Source organism: Podarcis bocagei, assembly GCF_964188305.1.
Source record: "Podarcis bocagei genome assembly, chromosome: 10".
NCBI lineage: Eukaryota > Metazoa > Chordata > Lepidosauria > Squamata > Lacertidae > Podarcis > Podarcis bocagei.
Window position 1 is genome coordinate 28,730,239 of NC_138135.1, and position 17,202 is coordinate 28,747,440.

Sequence of the window (17,202 nt, forward strand, 5' to 3'; positions counted from 1 at the left end):
AGGGGATGAACCGTAGGGTGCAAGTGGGTAGCAAAACGTGTGAGAAGAAGCACTTTTCCACAAGGGCACCAGCACTATTGGATGCAACCCAGAGACAATAATGGTCTAGAGTGCCTTTTGCATGCTTGCTTGCTTTTTCCTCTGTACCAAAGTGTGCCTGGCATTCTGACGAGCTTGTTTTGTTTAGATATAGCCTTTTACCCTCCCCTCAAGAGCCATTTATGAAAGAAAACTCCTTTATCTGTTTATAGGTTATCAGTACTCCTCATAAATATCCATCCGTCCACCCCGAGACCCGCCATTGGACCGCTCTGACATTTGCTGTGTTGCATGGACATATTCCTGTAGTTCAGGTATTGCTGTATTTCCCTCTGCTCCATCTCATATTTTCTTTCTCATTTGTTAGGTTTTAATTGGCATTCATCCCCATAATTGGCAGCCATTCTCATATTGGTTCCTCCTGCTTCTTCTTTGTTTGCTGTATAGATAGAGATAGAGATAGATTATATATATATATATATAATAGCATTATTATATATAGTTCTCAGTAGGACTGCAATCCTAAGCATGCTTACTAGGGAGTAATCCCTGGTGGACACAATGGGACAGACTTCCAAGTAAACATCTGTAGGATTGCACTGTAAGCCAGTACGAAGCATAAACAGGGCAATTTTAAAATGAAGCTGTACCAGTTATGTCCTGCCGACTCGTTCTTGGCCATGTGTTTTGTGTTTCTCTGTATTTGTGTTTTTCTGTTTCTTTTTCTAATTTTAGTGAAAGTAAAAGCTCTGTTCCTTTTTTTCTAATGTTAGTGAACATAATGTTAATCTGGTTTCTTCTCCCCCGTCCCTGCAGTCCTTTGTTATGTTCCAAAGCTAAAAAGACTGATTCAACTCATGGATAAGAATAATGCTAAATAAAGAAAATGTAGAGCAGTCATTGCCAACCTGGTGCCAACTTGGACTGCAACTCCCATCAGCCTCAGCCAGCACCTGCTATTCCTCTCTCAGAACACCCATCCAATGAATTCTGATAAGTCAAGAAACAAAAAGAAACATTCCTTTGTGCACTGCATAATTAACAGTGGAATGCATGGCCGGGAGAGGCTGGTTATTATCACAAGCTTGGATGGAGGATGAATGTATCAGTGGTTATAAAGCCTTGACAGCTGAAACTAGAACCTCCACATTAAGCGATGCTATACCTCTGATGGACCAATTGCTGGCCACAAGCATAGTGACTACTTCTATCACACCCAGCTTATGAGCTTTGCAGGGGCATCTGATGGGTTTATCTCAGCTAACTGTGATCCAGGAAGGCTGTTTTTATGTTGACTGTCTTTAATATGATTTTCCCCATGGCATTATTTTATGGTGAACGGATGTATCTGCAGCATGTCATCTAATGCCCTGTCTGTTTGTGCAACTGATAGGGCTGTCCTCCTATGGGTCCATGACCAATACAGTCAGCCCAATACATTCTTCCAGTGCTATCTGTTGCCACTTTCACAGTTTCCTTGAGTCAGTCATTTAAAGCATTTTCATTGTTTCTAGAGAAGTGTGGCATTTTTCAACCACACCACATCACTTTTATCTAAGCAAATTACATACACCAGATTGATCTCTCAGGTGCTTGCCAGTGTGGCTGGGCTGCAAGGTAAAAATTGCACACCTTAATCTAGAGCCCTGCTAAATTGTTATGCTGCTACTTTTGTTGAATGGAGAATGAGGAGATACTCAGAATGAGGCATAGAGGGCACACATCTGACCTGTTCTGTCTCTCTCCCCTCCCCCATAGTAACAATATGCATTTCCAATTCTTTCTCACTAGATATACCAGTCGGGATTTATTTAATTTTCCTTGAAAAAGTGGCTATGTAAAGTAAAACTTCTGAAGAGTTTAATTTGCTGATGCTTATATATTGTACAATTTACAAATATCTTAGTTACTCTGACAGACAGACAGACAGACAGACAGACAGACAGACAGACAGACAGACAAAAATAATTATTTGCATTCAGAAGGTCCCTGGTTTAGTCCCTGGAACCTTCAGTGAAATGGATCATGGAAGGCTGATCTGGGAGAAATAACTGCCTGAGAACATTTTGTTTATTTTTGTTTATTCATTATTGCATTAATACCCCAACTTCCCTCGAAGAATATCAAGGTGCCGTATGTGGCTCTCTCCCTTTCACAACAACACTGGGAGGTAGCTTAGGCTCAGCACTAGTGACTGGCCCAAGGTCACACAGCGAGCTTCATGGCTAAGTAGGGATTTGAACTTTGGTCTCCTAAGGTCCTAGTCTGATACTCTAACCAATACACCACACTGGCTTTCTGGAGAATTGCTGCCATTGTGCACAGTACTGGGCTTGATAGACCAGTGGTCAAAAGTTGTTAATAATAATAATAATAATAATAATAATAATAATAATAATAATAATAATAATTTATTTGTACCCCGCCCATCTGGCTGGGTTTCCCCAGCCACTCTGGGCAGCTTCCATAGAAACCAAAAAACACTAAAATATCATACATTAAAAACTTCCCTGAACAGTACAAGTTCTGATCTTAAATAAACTAATGCTGACCTTTAGGTGAAAGGTTTCCCCACCCTTAGCTCTTTTTTTACTGCATCTTTGCCCAACTCCCAGGAAACCCATTAAAGTGAGGGTGGAAGGTGTTTGCCTCGATCTGATGAGCTTCAGAATGATGTTATGAGATGCTTCCCTTATAACATCTATTTCAGTGAAATCATTGGGGGTTTTAAGTGCACAAATTAGTCATGTCCCATTGATTGCTAGTTCACATAGCCTTCAAGCATGTACATGACAATTAGGTGCACTGTGCAGGGAATTGTGAATGGTCCACACTTGTTTAAATGGCTAGGTATTTCTGCAATGAACTTAATGATTGAAAAAAATAAGGCGTGCGGGTTCTTTCCATCTGAGCTGAACTTTTTACAAGCCTTAATTTGGGTATGCCCAAAGAATTTGCTCCATCACTGGCATAGGCTGCCATTTTGTATTTCTTTATTTTATCAACATGTTTTTTAACAACTTTCAAGGTAAAAACTTTTTCAAGGCAAGAAAATGTAATTCACCAAAACATCTGCATAAAACATTCCACTTGGGCGCTACACAAGCCAGTAACGGTTAAAACTACACCTCATAAAGTGTAGGTTAAATGTCATTAATCAATTAAAAGCAGTCTGAAACATCCAGGTATTTAAGGCTCATTTAAAAACAGGTCCAGGTCACATACTACATTAAACCACAGCTTTGCTGTTCTCCTGCTTCTCCTGTTGCTGAGTGGAAGCTATGGTTTAATGCAGACTTTGCCAATCTGGCGCCCTCCAGATGTTTTGTACTACCACTCTTGCAGATGAAGCCAGCAGATGCTGACGGAGGCGGATAGAGTTGTAGTCCAGAACATCTGGAGAGCACCAGGTTGGTAAGACTGATTTAATGAGATGAGCTACCCAGGAGTGCTCAGGGGACTTCTTCCCTGCAGACTTGGGCAACGTGCAACACGTTGCACTTCTCAAAACCCTTTAAGCTCCGGCTCTATCGTCATTCCAATACAAACAAGCCCATGCCTAAAGCGTATACCACTCTTAACCTACATATGTTGTCTGTAGAACATTTTTCCAAACCCACACCTTTTTTAATGCCTGTAACATATAAACCTGGTTTATTGCATGAAAATCAAATGAAAAGTTATATAGAAAAAAAAGTGGAACTTTCAAGAACCCTCAAGTAGGGCAATTGCAACGCTGGCCTTAGATATCCTGTGAGAGCGTAGCAGGCAGGAGGATATTTGAGAGCAAGTAGGTGTCTGGCTGAAACCAAATAGCAAGCCAGCTGGTGATGTATCACGACAACCCCCCAGAGAAAGCTGGCAGGCCAAATAAACTTTTGGAACAAGGGTGGAGAACACCTTTGTCCTCCAGGTGCTGTTAGATCCAAACTTCCATCATGCATAATCATTGACCATGATGGCTGGGACCGATGGGAGTGAGGAGTCCCACAGCTTGTGGATTATCACAGGTTCCCCACCCATGTTTTGGAACATTTTGAGGGAGAACAAAGAGCACGTGGCTGTTGTTAGGAAAGATGGCTGCCAGGGCAGTTTAGTGGCTGTAGAATTCAGAGGCCTAGCTTCACTTTTCTAGCACCAAGGTTTTTCCAATGGTGGTGCAATATACTTTTTATAGGGAGTCAAGAGAAAACAAGGAAAGGAGCTTACCGTCACCCAGAAATGAAGCACTAAACAGTTGGGTTAGGTGAGCTTAAATGCATGGAACATGACATCTCATTCCATCCAATGCCTTCTTCTTTCCTACTTGTCCGCATTCCTCCCTTTATTGAAGACGAATGAAATACTGTCTGAATAACCAGCAACAGAAGTGGGGTGGACAAAAACATCCCTGGGTGGTCAATTGGCAACCAGTTGTTGTGTAACTTGGCCCTGAATTGGGTGGCCTTTAAGGCAGTTAAACTTCCTTCTGCATCTGTGGAGCCTCCCAAATTCTTACTGTTACATTTAAATCAGCAGCTTTAAATGGTGAATTTCCTTTTGTAGCTGTTGCTGGATGCAGGAGCCAAAGTAGAAGGTTCTTTGGAACATGGTGATGAAAACTATTCAGAAACTCCCTTGCAACTGGCAGCAGCTGCAGGTAAGGATTTTTCTGATCATGAACATTCCTTAGCTTAAAAAAAAATGTGGCTAAAGGGAGTGTAAAGCACTCACTTTTATTGATTTACAGGAAATTTTGAACTCGTTAGTTTGCTTTTGGAGCGAGGTGCTGACCCCATGATTGGAACCATGTACAGGAATGGCATTTCCATGACTCCTCAAGGTGATATGAACTCCTTTAGCCAGGCTGCTGCACATGGACACAGGTAGAGTTGGAAATGCTAATTTAAATGTTTTAAATGTTCTCTTTGTGTCATGATGCAAAAATTGCAAACGGTGCTTCTGCGTTGTACATATATTTTTACATACGTAAGCATGCTACCAGATATGTGAATAGATATTAGCCACAGCAGCTAGATGGAACCTAGCTGTATTTCTGGGGCAGTATTTCTGAGTGCCAAAAACATTGCTAGAAACAGACAATGGAAGAAGGGCCTTCTGTCGTTGCTGAGCTATAGGTGGCTCTCGAGAGGGGAGACAAGTCAGCGCTGGGAGATCAGCACAAAGAGAACAAGCCAGGAGTCCCAAAAAGGGGAGGAGAGAGAATATAATTGCCTAGACAAAGTTCCAGCCTGAACAGGAAGCCTTTATAGCTATTCTAGACAAGGAGGATTAATGGTCATCCAAGGTGGGCAGAGTCACATATATTATCTAGGGAGATGCTCCAAGCTATAGCTCTGATGGCTCAGCACATGATGTAGCAGTCTGGAGCAACTCTTGACACCTTCCCACCCTGCTTGCAATCTCCCAGAAGCATCTGGCTGCCCGCTGTTCAAAAAGAGCAATGTAACTTTGGTCTAATCTTGGAGGATCCTTATGTTCTTAGTAAAATGTCTGTGAAAGGTAGTCTGCCTGTTTTCTTTTGAAGTTCATCATCATCAAACCTTTTATTGGCATCACGTACAAACATCCAAAACAATCAATACAGAATTACCACTTCCCCAGTGGCACAAAACATTTGCTAAAAGAAAGGAGGCAGAGCAGTCTATCGTCACATCTCTAGGTCTCCAGGGAGATCAGACGTCTGCAGTGTATTTCGACAACAAAAAACCAAATAGAGATATTTAGCCACTAACTTGGTGAGCTCCTGATCATTCCCCAATAATAGAAAATGTATGACCTCCAACTCTGGTTTCCATTTGGGGATACAGAGTTGATCTAGAAATTACTGACAGAGATCAGCATATAGTTTACAATTAAGAACCATATGTGTAAGGGTTTCCACCAGGTGGTCTTCACATGGGCAAGTTCTTTCTCCTTCCACTCTGCCTGAGAACCTTCCCCAAATGAGGTTGGGGAAATAGAAGTTAAGGCACTGGCTGCAGTCCCATGATCCACAGCTGCATCTTAACTAGATTTCCTCCTTAGTTTTTCTAGGCAGCAGATCTCAGTGTGGCTTTCAGGATTACATGTTTATGAAAAATGGACTTGGGAAGGGGATTCACTGGGAGGTGGTTATGTAGTCCTGTCCATTGCAGAATTGAAAGATCTCAGCTATGGTCCCTGTGCACAGATGAGGAGCTTGCTAAATAGTTGGAAGCTTTGGGAGAGGTCTGTGAGAATCAAAGCTGAGCGCAGGAAGCAATCCAAGAGCTGTTCAGTCTGAAGGACTAGTGAGGACTGCAGGCACAGAACTATCAATCTGCCAAGTCTGGAGAAAGCAGCAAGGCAAGGGGGGTAAAGAACCACAGGAGGTCAGACCTAAAGGGGATGATTTAGAGGCTGGGCGAGAGGGGTCTAAGGACAGAGGAAAGGTCACAAGAAATGAAAGTGATTTTAAGGTGGGAAAGAGAGGAGGAATAAGCATGCCAGATGCACATATCTACCAATGTATGAGATAGAAAGATTGAGGCCTGGTTCATACATGCACATGTATCACTGAAAGGCTGATAACTCTGAATGTTTAAATAGTTCCACTGAAAATAATGACCTCTGAGGTGTCATGAGGTGACAAACAAGCTCTCTATGGTGTTAGATTAGCGATGACCCACTTTCACAGCTATGTCCTACCTTGGTGTTGCAGTGACCAAACATGCACATGCGGTCTCTCTTTTAGAAGGGAAGGGTCTGTTTGTCTGTGCAAGAAGGCAAGGAGTTAAGGTGGAAAAGGGGGGCTACTGAATGGCAGTTTCTCCCAATCCACAGTACAAAACCCCGAAGAGTTACCTTTGCCACCAGTCTTGCTTTACTGTTCTCTGAGCCCTTCCAGCAAAGTTCTGCTCCCACTCCCTCATTTCCTTCCTGAGTTTTATTAATTCAGGGGCTGAACTGATACCCTTCTATAGAGGGAGCTTAGCTGTCAAAGCCTGCACTTATCTATTTTTAAAAAAATTTTTATATATACCACTGTATCAAATATATATATCACCACGGTTTACAACAATATAAAGACATAAAACCAGACAGTAAAATCATAAAAAGTTAGAAGTCAAAAGCATAAATAAAACCAGCAGATCACTACTCGTGTATTCATAATTGCCTTCTGCTTTGTGCTTTGCTTTGAACACACAAACTCTCAATTTACCCGGGAGATCACGGGATTGCTACTCTATGTACAGGGATGGAGAAACTGTGATCCTCCAGATATTGTTGGAGAGCCAACTCCCATCAGCCCAAGCCAACATGGCCAGTGGTCATGATAGGAGCTGGAATCTAACAGCATCAGAAAGGCCACAGACTCCCTACCTGTGACTTAATGCATTGTCACCTTCAGGGTCTACAAATGGCAACAGTTGTAACTGAGCACAGAGTACACTTGAGATTCTCAGGAATCTGAATTATCTGCCAGATACCCAGTTCTGCCCGAAATTCTATAAAGATGCGTAGGAAAATCTCAACATCTCTAGCTGTAATGTGGAGTAAGAATTTGCTGCAGCCTCATATTGGCTAAGGATGAATACAGATGTAACATCTGGATAGCAGTGGGCTTGTTTGTTAAGCTAGCAGTGCAAGCATACCTTTCCCCTGTTGAGGGTTGAGCTCTGAATAAACAGATTCTGCATGCTTGTAATCAAATCTGAAAAGCTAGTGTGTGCAATGTCACCGAAGGGCCTCTCCCAAACCCAGAACAGTTTGCAACTGTTTATTTTAGTTTTTTCGTTTTTTTTAAAAGGTGGGTGAATGTATAAACAAATAAATGTACAATTGGTTCTTTAACTGAGAAGAGATGTAGCTTCCTTGAAGCTTTCGGTGGTGGCCCCAGGTTTCAGTTTGATGGAATTTCTATCTATTGGGCAAATCGTACACCCAGCCAGGCAGCCAGGCCCATCAGTGAGCATCTCTTTAAATACCACATCTGTTTTCACCCTGAGAGCTGTGGATTGTGCTATCGACTGGAAATATTGAATATGTATCCCCCTTTATTTCATTGCATGGGATAACACACACCCGTCCTCTTGACTAACAGGGGAAATATCTTTCCTCCCTCTATAAATACATTCACACACTCGTTAGCCCATCTGCTCTGGAAACATTGCTTATTCTATCCCCCACAGGACTGAACATGCGCAGCTAGCAAGATCTAAGCATATAAGGTAGGTGGGAGGTAAGGGAGAAGATGCACCCTGGTTTTGATTGATTGTTTCTAACAGTTCATCAATTGGGAGTGTCTCCATTGAAGATGAATGGCATCACACAGGTGTAAGCCTGTTGATGAGCAGAGGATGAGAGTCTCTGTCCTGGATGCTGGACTTGCAGCTGCAAGCCCAAATAAGTTATACTGCGCAAAGAAAGGCATTGCTTGAAAGCTGATTTGCTAGAGGATCTAGTTAGGTGAACTAACTAGATTTAGCATTCACTAGATAGCTAGTTGGCTCTGGCTTAAACTGTTAAGAGTTCCAACCCAATGGCCTTTCTCCTCCCCCACCCCCACTCTCTTTTTGCCCTGTGATTGACAGGAACGTGTTTCGTAAGCTGCTTGCTCAGCCGGAGAAGGAGAAGAGTGATATCCTGTCCCTGGAGGAGATACTGGCTGAGGGAACTGACTTGGCAGACAGTGCTCCAGCTCCTTTGTGCGCCAGCCGCAACAGCAAAGCCAGACTTAAAGCTCTGAAAGAGGCTATGTATCACAGTGCTGAGCACGGATATGTGGATGTAACCATTGACATCAGGAGCATAGGTCAGTTTTGGTTTCCTCCATGCTTTTCTCTCCCATGAGCAATGACTGTCAGAAATCTGGTTTGATGGCCTCTGTCAGCTGAGCTGACTATTTTTTATTTGTCAAGGCAGAAATTGGGTAACTTTCAGATGTGCCTGGGAATTCAGGAGAGAATTTTAATATTAAAAAGGGTTTGAATACATGGCTAGAGGTTTTTATTCTTCCTATCTTTGGCATTTTTGTGGATTAGATAGTAAATTGGGATTGTCTCTATCCGGACTAGATTACCTTTTAAATATGCTAAATGATATAGGTCTGACCATATTAAAGCACTTGTTTAAGTCATGACATCAGAAGCATTTCTTTGGATGTGCCCCACCTGTGCTTCTTCCCCTACCCCCACCTCCTGCCATCTCTCTTACTAAGGAGCTGCAGTTTCTGTGAATTTTCCTATTTCTGTGATCATGTCCCAGTAGACTTTTGTGCTGTACCTTGGGTATTTGTAGTCCGTACACACACAAAGCAGCACAGGCATTACTTTTAAGCAGGGCAGTCACTCTGTTGAAGGAATCATATCCACTTAATTGTTTGAAAGCTAATTGATTAAATTTGGATACACTTGCATGTGAATAAACCATCATTAGCAAGGAAAAAAATGCCTTCTTTGATTTTACACCTAGGCACCTTTTTAATTGATTAAATGATGATTGATTTGATTAGAATGACATGTAACCCTCCTCTTAAGTGAGCACACTTTCATAACAAGAGACTGGTTGGGGGGTACTTACTCATGAATAGATCCTTGGGTGAGAAGGGCTCTGTTTGACATTGCAGGCCAGAATCCTTTGCATACCAGAAACTCAAAAGCAACTATCTTCTGGTCCTAGTCAATTTTTCACTTTAAAGACTAGGAAGGTCTTTTCTACCTTAGGAGTGAAATTGACTAGATTAAGAACTACTTGTTCTGGCATTGAAAAGGGAAGCTGAAGGCCTGTGCCAAAAAAGGAAGAGAGTTAAAAGCAGCAGTATCAAAGGCCCAAGCAAAACAAAAACATGTGTAAATAAGGAAGGCTACTTTATTCCCATTTCAAGAGCAACGCTTTTTCAAGAGAGGAGTTAACACATCTGCAATTAATAAACACATAAATAAAAAATATGTGAAAATGGTATGTTATTCTACAACATCAATAGCTGCTTATTTATCAAAAATAATAATTATGTTGTGGATTTGAGGCATGAAAATATTTAATTCCTTTAATTTAATTCATTTAATATTTAATTCCTTTAATTTAAGTATGTTAGTTGACTTAAATCTTTAATTTAGGTATGTTAGCTTATAAGGCAGAGGTACAGAACCTGTGGCCCTCCAGATGTTGGACAGCAACCCTCTATGCAACAACATCTGGAGGACCACAGCATTCCCATCCCTGTTATAAAGTAAATAGCAAAACCATGCAGGGGAGAGGACAGGTTCAAGGCAACCTCTATGTAAGGAAAGAAACACTTAGTAGGTTCTTTTCTATGCTAAATGCTTACATCCAGAATAAGGACAGGGATAAATTTAGTTCAGTTCAAATGTTAAGGCGAACCTACTGAATTCCCCCTTTCCAAAACAATATTCAAACCAAAGCACAGTCATCCATCAAAACTTGCCCTTCTCCAAATGTTGTGATGCAGTTCTCCAACCCGATAATGTGTACCAAAAAATTCACCCATCCCTACTAGACTGCTATGGCAGCATATCTGTCATGCTGTTATTTCTTGGTTAAAACTAAAAACACTTTTTCAGCTAATTTTAAAGTAAAATATTAGCAAAATTCTACTAAAATGAAAGTGTCGTAATGCTATGCTGCTAATTTTTAACAAATAAAGTGGGCGGGGGAATCCACTCGATCACTCCCACTTTAGCAATGTGTTCCTCCCCCCAATGATACCTTCAAATGTATACATCAGATCTAAAACAAACATGAAATACCATGGGGTTGTTGGTTTCTTTGGGCATTTCATGGGTTGTAAAGGGCAACCCCATTTAAACGAATAAGTACTTACCGACAAAAAACCTAATTGATTTATTGTGTTTAATGGTCACTTGTAATTGTTTTCCAAGTGGCTACCAAAGGAAATTGGATTTTGCATACCCATGGGCGTCTATGCCATACCCATTGATGTAGCTGATGCTTAGCAAGATGAAATTATAGGGGGTGGGGAGTGCTGTATAGCAAGCCAGGTGCAGTTCTGCTTGCAGCTTACTTACAGCAGAAAAGCAATGATTTATTAGTACTAGGAGTCACCAGTCTGAAAGCAGCTGAGACATAAAAGATAAACAGGGATTTATAGCTCATTGGGGGATGTTGACGAGTGTCAGTTCCGGGTGGGGTTTTTTTGTATGTGCGTGCAAGATGCTGTCAGTGTGCCCACCTCCCGCTGAGTTTGTACACTTCCTCCTCACCATCACTGTTGTCACTGCCTGTTCACTTGCCTCTTCCACTCAACATCCTCTCCCCAAGGGAGAGGTGGGTCTTTCTGCATGTTCTTTTTTCTCATTTTTTCTGCCTGCCTGCCTGCTTGCTTGAAAGGCCAACTGAAAACAGTAGCAACAGTAAAAAAGAGGAGCAACAGGCCTAGGAGGTTCTAAGGCTTGACAGTGGGCCCCAAATGAGGTGTGGGCTTTGTCAGGTGCCCATTGAGGCCAACTGCTAATGGTGATCCCAGCAGAGGAAACAGAATAGGTGGAATGGAATTCAAAATGTGGTCCAGCATAAGATCTCCATGTCGTTAATCTAAACCTGGGTATTTAAGATATGTGCACATCTTTAAGATAATTTAAAATTTTTATACAGGTGTCCCATGGACTCTGCATACATGGTTAGAGTCCTTGCGAACTGCCTTTCAGCAACACAGAAGACCACTCATCCAATGCTTGTTGAAAGAATTTAAATCTATTCAAGAGGAAGAATACACTGAAGAACTTGTCACGCAAGGGTTGCCTTTGATGTTTGAGATCTTGAAGGCAAGCAAGGTGGGTGAAACTGGCATTATTACACCACAATTGGGATATATTACTGTTATTGTTTATTACTGCACTGCTCTTCTGGTCGTAAAACACTCAAAAGTGGCTTAGAAAACAAAATGCCCAGATAAAAATATTAAACTATAATAAGAACATTGCATCACTAAAACCATCACAGTTTGAGTGCAGAACAGTCTTTACATTAGCAAATGATCAAATGTTAAAAGCTTGTTGAAATAAAAAAAGTTTTCAGCTGAAGTCACCCTGCTAAGATAGTATGCAGATCCATGTAGGACTGGGAGCAACTGTTAGCCAGTGTCAGCAATACTGGGCTAGATGAACCCATATTCTGGCTCCATGGAAGACAGCTTTCTGTGTCCCTAATTCAGTGAAGGGCACAGGAGTAGGAGTAGGAAGGAGTAGGGAGGGAAGAACATGCAGACACAGCTGTCTTTCTCATAATGCTAAGCCATAGATTGGGGTCATAACGAGAACTGAGCCACTAAGGACAGATCTACACCATACATTTCAAACACATGCAATTCACATCTAAAGCTCATGACTTCCCCTAAAGGATACTGGGAACCATAGTGTTTTAAGGGGGTTAATGCTTGTAGCTCTGCGAGAGGGAACTTTCAGTTCCCAGTATTCTTTGGGGGGACTCATGTGCTTTAAATGTGTATTGTGTATGCTTTAACTGTATGATGTGGAACTGCCCTTAGACATTTAGTCAATTTTGCAAACGCATAAAAGCAACTGTGTCGCTTTAAAAAGAGAGAGCCAATGCTCTCCATCCACTGCAAGGATAGCTTAATATTCACACTCACAGTGAGCTCAAGAGCCGACAGAAGCCAAGTCCTTGCGGTAAAAGTGAGAGGCATGCAGGTCAGGCAATAAAATACAGGCAAGGGAGGCTGATATCCAAAGGAGCTGAGATGTTAGTTTAATCTAGCTGACTACTTAGAATGGTCCAAGAAGGGAATTGTGTGTGTGTGTGTCAGTTTTCAGATCAAATGAATTACTTTTCCCATATTTGTTTTCCTCCCTTTAAGATTTTTGAGATGAGTTGATATGACCTATTTGGCTTTTAAAAAACACTCCTTACATGTTTACTAGGAATTTTTTTCCAGGCCCATTTTGAATTTCATGCCAAAGAGTTTGATACAGGCGTATGTTCACACATTTTGAATATTTCCTTTAAACAAATACTAAACAGGTTGTTTTTTTTTGAAATGCAGTAATTTGACAAGGGTATGTATTAGTATTGTCAGAGATGTGAAACACACACACATACACACACGTAGGGAAATTGGAGATAAACTTTGTTTCACTATATATAAACTAAAAAAAAAAAAAGGTAAAGGACCCCTGACAGTTAAGGCCTGTCACAGATGACTCTGGGGTTGCAGCACTCATCTTGCTCTGTAGGCTGAGGGAGCCAGTGTTTGTCCGCAGACAGTTTTTCTGGGTCATGTGGCCAGCATGACTAAGCCGTTTCTTGCGCAACAGAACATCGAAACCAGAGCTGCACATGGAAACGCCAATTACCCTCCCGCTAGAGTGGTACCCATTTATCTACTTGCACTTTTTGGCATGCTTTCGAACTGCTAGGTTGGCAGGAGCTGGGACTGAGCAACGGGAGCTCACCCCATCACAGGGATTCAAACCACCGACCTTCTGATTGGCAAGCCCAAGAGGCTCAGTGGTTTAGACCACAGCGCCACCCGTGTTCCTTATATATATAAACCAGGTAACACAATACAGTGGAACCTTGGCTTTCAAGCATCTTGGAAGCTGAACAATTTGGAACCTGAATGCCTAAAACCCAGAAGTGAATGTTTCTGTTTTCGAACGTGCCTCGGAAGTCGAATGGCTTCTGAGGTGCATTTCTCCAATCTCTCAATGGAATTTTCCGACTGCCCATTGTGCCTCGGTTGTCAAACGTTTTGGAAGTCGAACAGTCTTCCAGAATGGATTACATTCGACAGCAGAGGCACTGCTGTAGAAAAGAAGATAAGGAAAGGCTTCATTAAGTTCTGTGCATGTGGAAGGAAATAAATTGTGCCAGGAGGAGGGGGAAGAGTAGCATTTTTTCTGAGCGTTTGCATCTCTAGTTACCAAATCAAATAAAAAAGACAAGTTTATAAAATTTCAGTGAACAGGGAAGAATGGAATGAATCCCTTCCCTCTCCTTAAGGTGTGAATTCTCCCCTGAGGTAGATTTATTCTAAATGCGGGTGACTGTTGTGGCATGTAGCATTACCTGTCATCACTTTCAGTACCTCTGTGTTAAAACAGTTCAGAATAACCTGGACCCGAAGTCTCCATAAATGTGCGTCTTGCATTCTCCATATGAGAAGTGAACATCAGGTACACCAATGTGGCATGCTAATATAACATGCAATTAACTACTGTCACAGAAAATATAGTGCAGCAGCATGGATTTATCTGGAAACTAACCTTGGATTACCCTGCCCTTAAATCCTTAGTCATAATATCTCCCAAAGGGATATTTCAACAGTGGTTTCACGAAGACCCCCGCTGTTTTTCATAACAAGGAAATGCTTGCTGAGACTTCCTCTAGGACTTGTATGCCCTCTTCTGGTCTGATACTCATAGACCTCAGACTATGTTCTTAAATCTGAGCTTTTGCTACACAGGTTTTAAAAATCCCTTCAAAAGAGAGTCATGTCATTGCTCCCAGCAACAATTTATGCATCACCTCTGATAAATCGTGCTCTGTTGTGAAAGACCCTTAGCTCAACTCTAACATTTTAAAAAATCTATTTTGTCAAGCTATTCACTGTGTCTAGCTGTTACTATCAACCTCTTGGGGTTCGCTAGCTCACAAATGTTGACTAACGTTAATGATGTATGTGCTTCTTAATAATGTACAAGTAATCTTACAAAGCGATGCTTAATCAGTTTTCATGGAGCTCATACATGATTTGTACCTAAAGAAAACTCAGCGCAAAGAGAACTAGAGAGAATCAGGGCAGGCTGCATTTTTAGAACTAAAAAAATGTCCGGGGTAGAGAAGGATGATGTCACGCCATCTGTAGAAACCTAGGATGCTTCCAGACTGCCACTGTTTTCAGGTGGGATTCAATTATATACCAGCAAATTCAGGTTAAACAGTTATAGATGATTGGGAGATCCTGGATAATACACCCTTGTCCCCAAAATATTGGATTTGGGGTGATAAGAAATGTGGCAAGAAAATGCACTGGAAAGTGTGGGATGGTGCTTGATGCAACATCATATGCAACATCATATAATCTTCCTGCTGCAAGCAAATCAGAATGGATGTTCATTAAATAGCCAGTGGCATCTAATCTCCCTGCAAACAGGTCAGAATGAATGCTCAAGAAAGAGGTTATCTGGAAGCACCATCAGCAACAGGATATTGCTCAAGTGTTGAATGAGTTACCACTGGATAAGGAAAAGATGGTCATCTGAAGAGTCTTACACAAGGGCGGGGGAATGACAATAATAATCCCACATTTGTTGGTATTGTTTAATCTTACAGGAATAAGATGGAAAAGCTAAATAGATACTTTGTGTGACAGCTGTTCAAAGATCAAACTATGGAGTGTCTTATGTTTAGGACAATACATTTCCTAGCCTTGTGCCATGTTTGTTAGCATTACCAATTACCGTACTCAACATCTCTTCACTTCAGACTTCAGTCTAGACACTTACTTTAGCCATCCATTTTTAAGTAAGCAGGGACCATCAGCCAGTGGTGGACCCTGTGCTTGCATGCAAATGATCCTAGTTTCAAATACTCTCAGACAGTAGGGCTGCCAAGAGGAACTCTGTAGCCGAGAGGAACTTGCCTTGGAGTCCTGCTGCCTGTTGAAACAGACAATATGATTTGGCTTAAAGCAAGCCGCACAATAAGAACTTGTGCAGTTCATATATTTTCTCACACTGAACATTAGATAAACTTGGGACAGGGTGATGGGAATCTGCCTTAAACTGAATTATTTGGTCCATATAGTACAGTATAGTTTGCACTGGCTGGCACAGGTCTCTGTGATTTCAGACTGGGGCCCTGCCCCTTGCTTGAAAATTGGGGGAGCCTTGTCCCACCCACCCCTGCCACCCCAGATGGCGTCCCTGATGCACAGTCTCCTTCTTTCCTTTCTGTAATGTATTTAAAACATTCGACTGCCTCTTCCTCTTGGCAGAAAAGAACCAATGTGGGAATGAGAAGGCAACACCTCCAAGGCAGGCACCAATTCTAACTTATCCTCTGTTACAAAGTGTTGGATTTTTATTTTTTACTGTGCCATTAAAGGATTGCAATTAAAATACATTAGGTGAAATAAATTAGAATTTAGTGCTCCTCAGAGATTCTCCCTCCACTCCAATTAGGTAACCTTTTGCTTTGGCTGGTGCCCAAGCCTTGGATTACTTAACCTGGAGCAGGTCTACCAACAAGCTCAGCAGAGAGGAGCAAAGCAATCACAAGCTTCCTGATTTACCTTATCTTGTGGCAGTCTGTTTCTTTAAGCCAGGGATAGCCGACATGATGGTGTTACTGGACTCCAACTCCCATCATGCATCACCATTTGTCATGTTGGCTGGGGCAGATGGGAGCTGGAGTTCAATAACATCTGGAGGATACTCCAGATTTATTTATTTTTACTACAGATTCCCTTATCCTCAGCCAGCATGGCCATGTGACGGGGGATTAGGGGAGTTGTTGTCCAAAACATTTGGAGGGGACACCAAATTGGGAATGAATGCTTAAAGCAATGGAGTGCAGCAAGTTAAGGTAGGCAAGAAGGTATCATTTTCCATCCTTCTTTAAATATGAATGGGGCAGAGGATGGTGCTGCCCCATCACATATAGTTTGGTTCCTTAAAGGTAAAAGTAAAGGCACCCCTGACCATTAGGTCCAGTTGTGGCCGACTCTGGGGTTGCGGCGCTCATCTCGCTTTATTGGCCGAGGGAGCCGGCGTACAGCTTCCGGGTCATGTGGCCAGCATGACTAAGCCGCTTCTGGGAAACCAGAGCAGCACACGGAAACGCCGTTTACCTATTTATCTACTTGCACTTTGACGTGCTTTCGAACTGCTAGGTTGGCAGGAGCAGGGGCCGAGCAACGGGAGCTCACCCTGTCGCGGGGATTTGAACCGCCGACCTTCTGATCGGCAAGTCCTAGGCTCTGTGGTTTAACCCACAGTGCCACCCACGTCCCAGTTAGGCTCCTTAGCTGGACACTAATTTAACTGGGGTAGTGTTTTTTTTTAATGCTTTTCACTGTTAAACATGTGACACTTGACATGCAGAGTGCTAGCATGTAAAGTAGAGGGCTGGGTGGGAACCTTTCTCTCTTAAAGATTCATTTCCCACAAGTGAGGATATTTCATTTGGGCGAGTATTTCA

The 17,202-nt window shown here is 42.1% G+C and overlaps 1 protein-coding gene across 6 annotated transcripts in view; it reads left to right on the forward strand.

Moving 5' to 3' along the window:
* The window catches only part of ABTB3 (ankyrin repeat and BTB domain containing 3), a 227,171-nt gene that overhangs the window by 183,154 nt on the left and 26,815 nt on the right, over positions 1–17,202 (forward strand). The window contains exons 8-15 of one of the 6 annotated variants that reach the window (XM_081210802.1): positions 252–353; positions 4,585–4,678; positions 4,769–4,904; positions 8,193–8,231; positions 8,595–8,815; positions 11,635–11,813; positions 14,103–14,174; positions 15,155–15,346. In XM_081210802.1, coding sequence (XP_081066928.1) covers positions 252–353; positions 4,585–4,678; positions 4,769–4,904; positions 8,193–8,231; positions 8,595–8,815; positions 11,635–11,813; positions 14,103–14,174; positions 15,155–15,229 — 918 coding nt within the window. In that variant the 3' untranslated portion in view covers positions 15,230–15,346. Of the gene's footprint in view, positions 1–251; positions 354–4,584; positions 4,679–4,768; positions 4,905–8,192; positions 8,232–8,594; positions 8,816–11,634; positions 11,814–14,102; positions 14,175–15,154; positions 15,347–17,202 lie in introns of those variants that run through there. The other 5 variants (XM_081210797.1, XM_081210800.1, XM_081210798.1 and 2 more) reach the window with 5 other exon arrangements.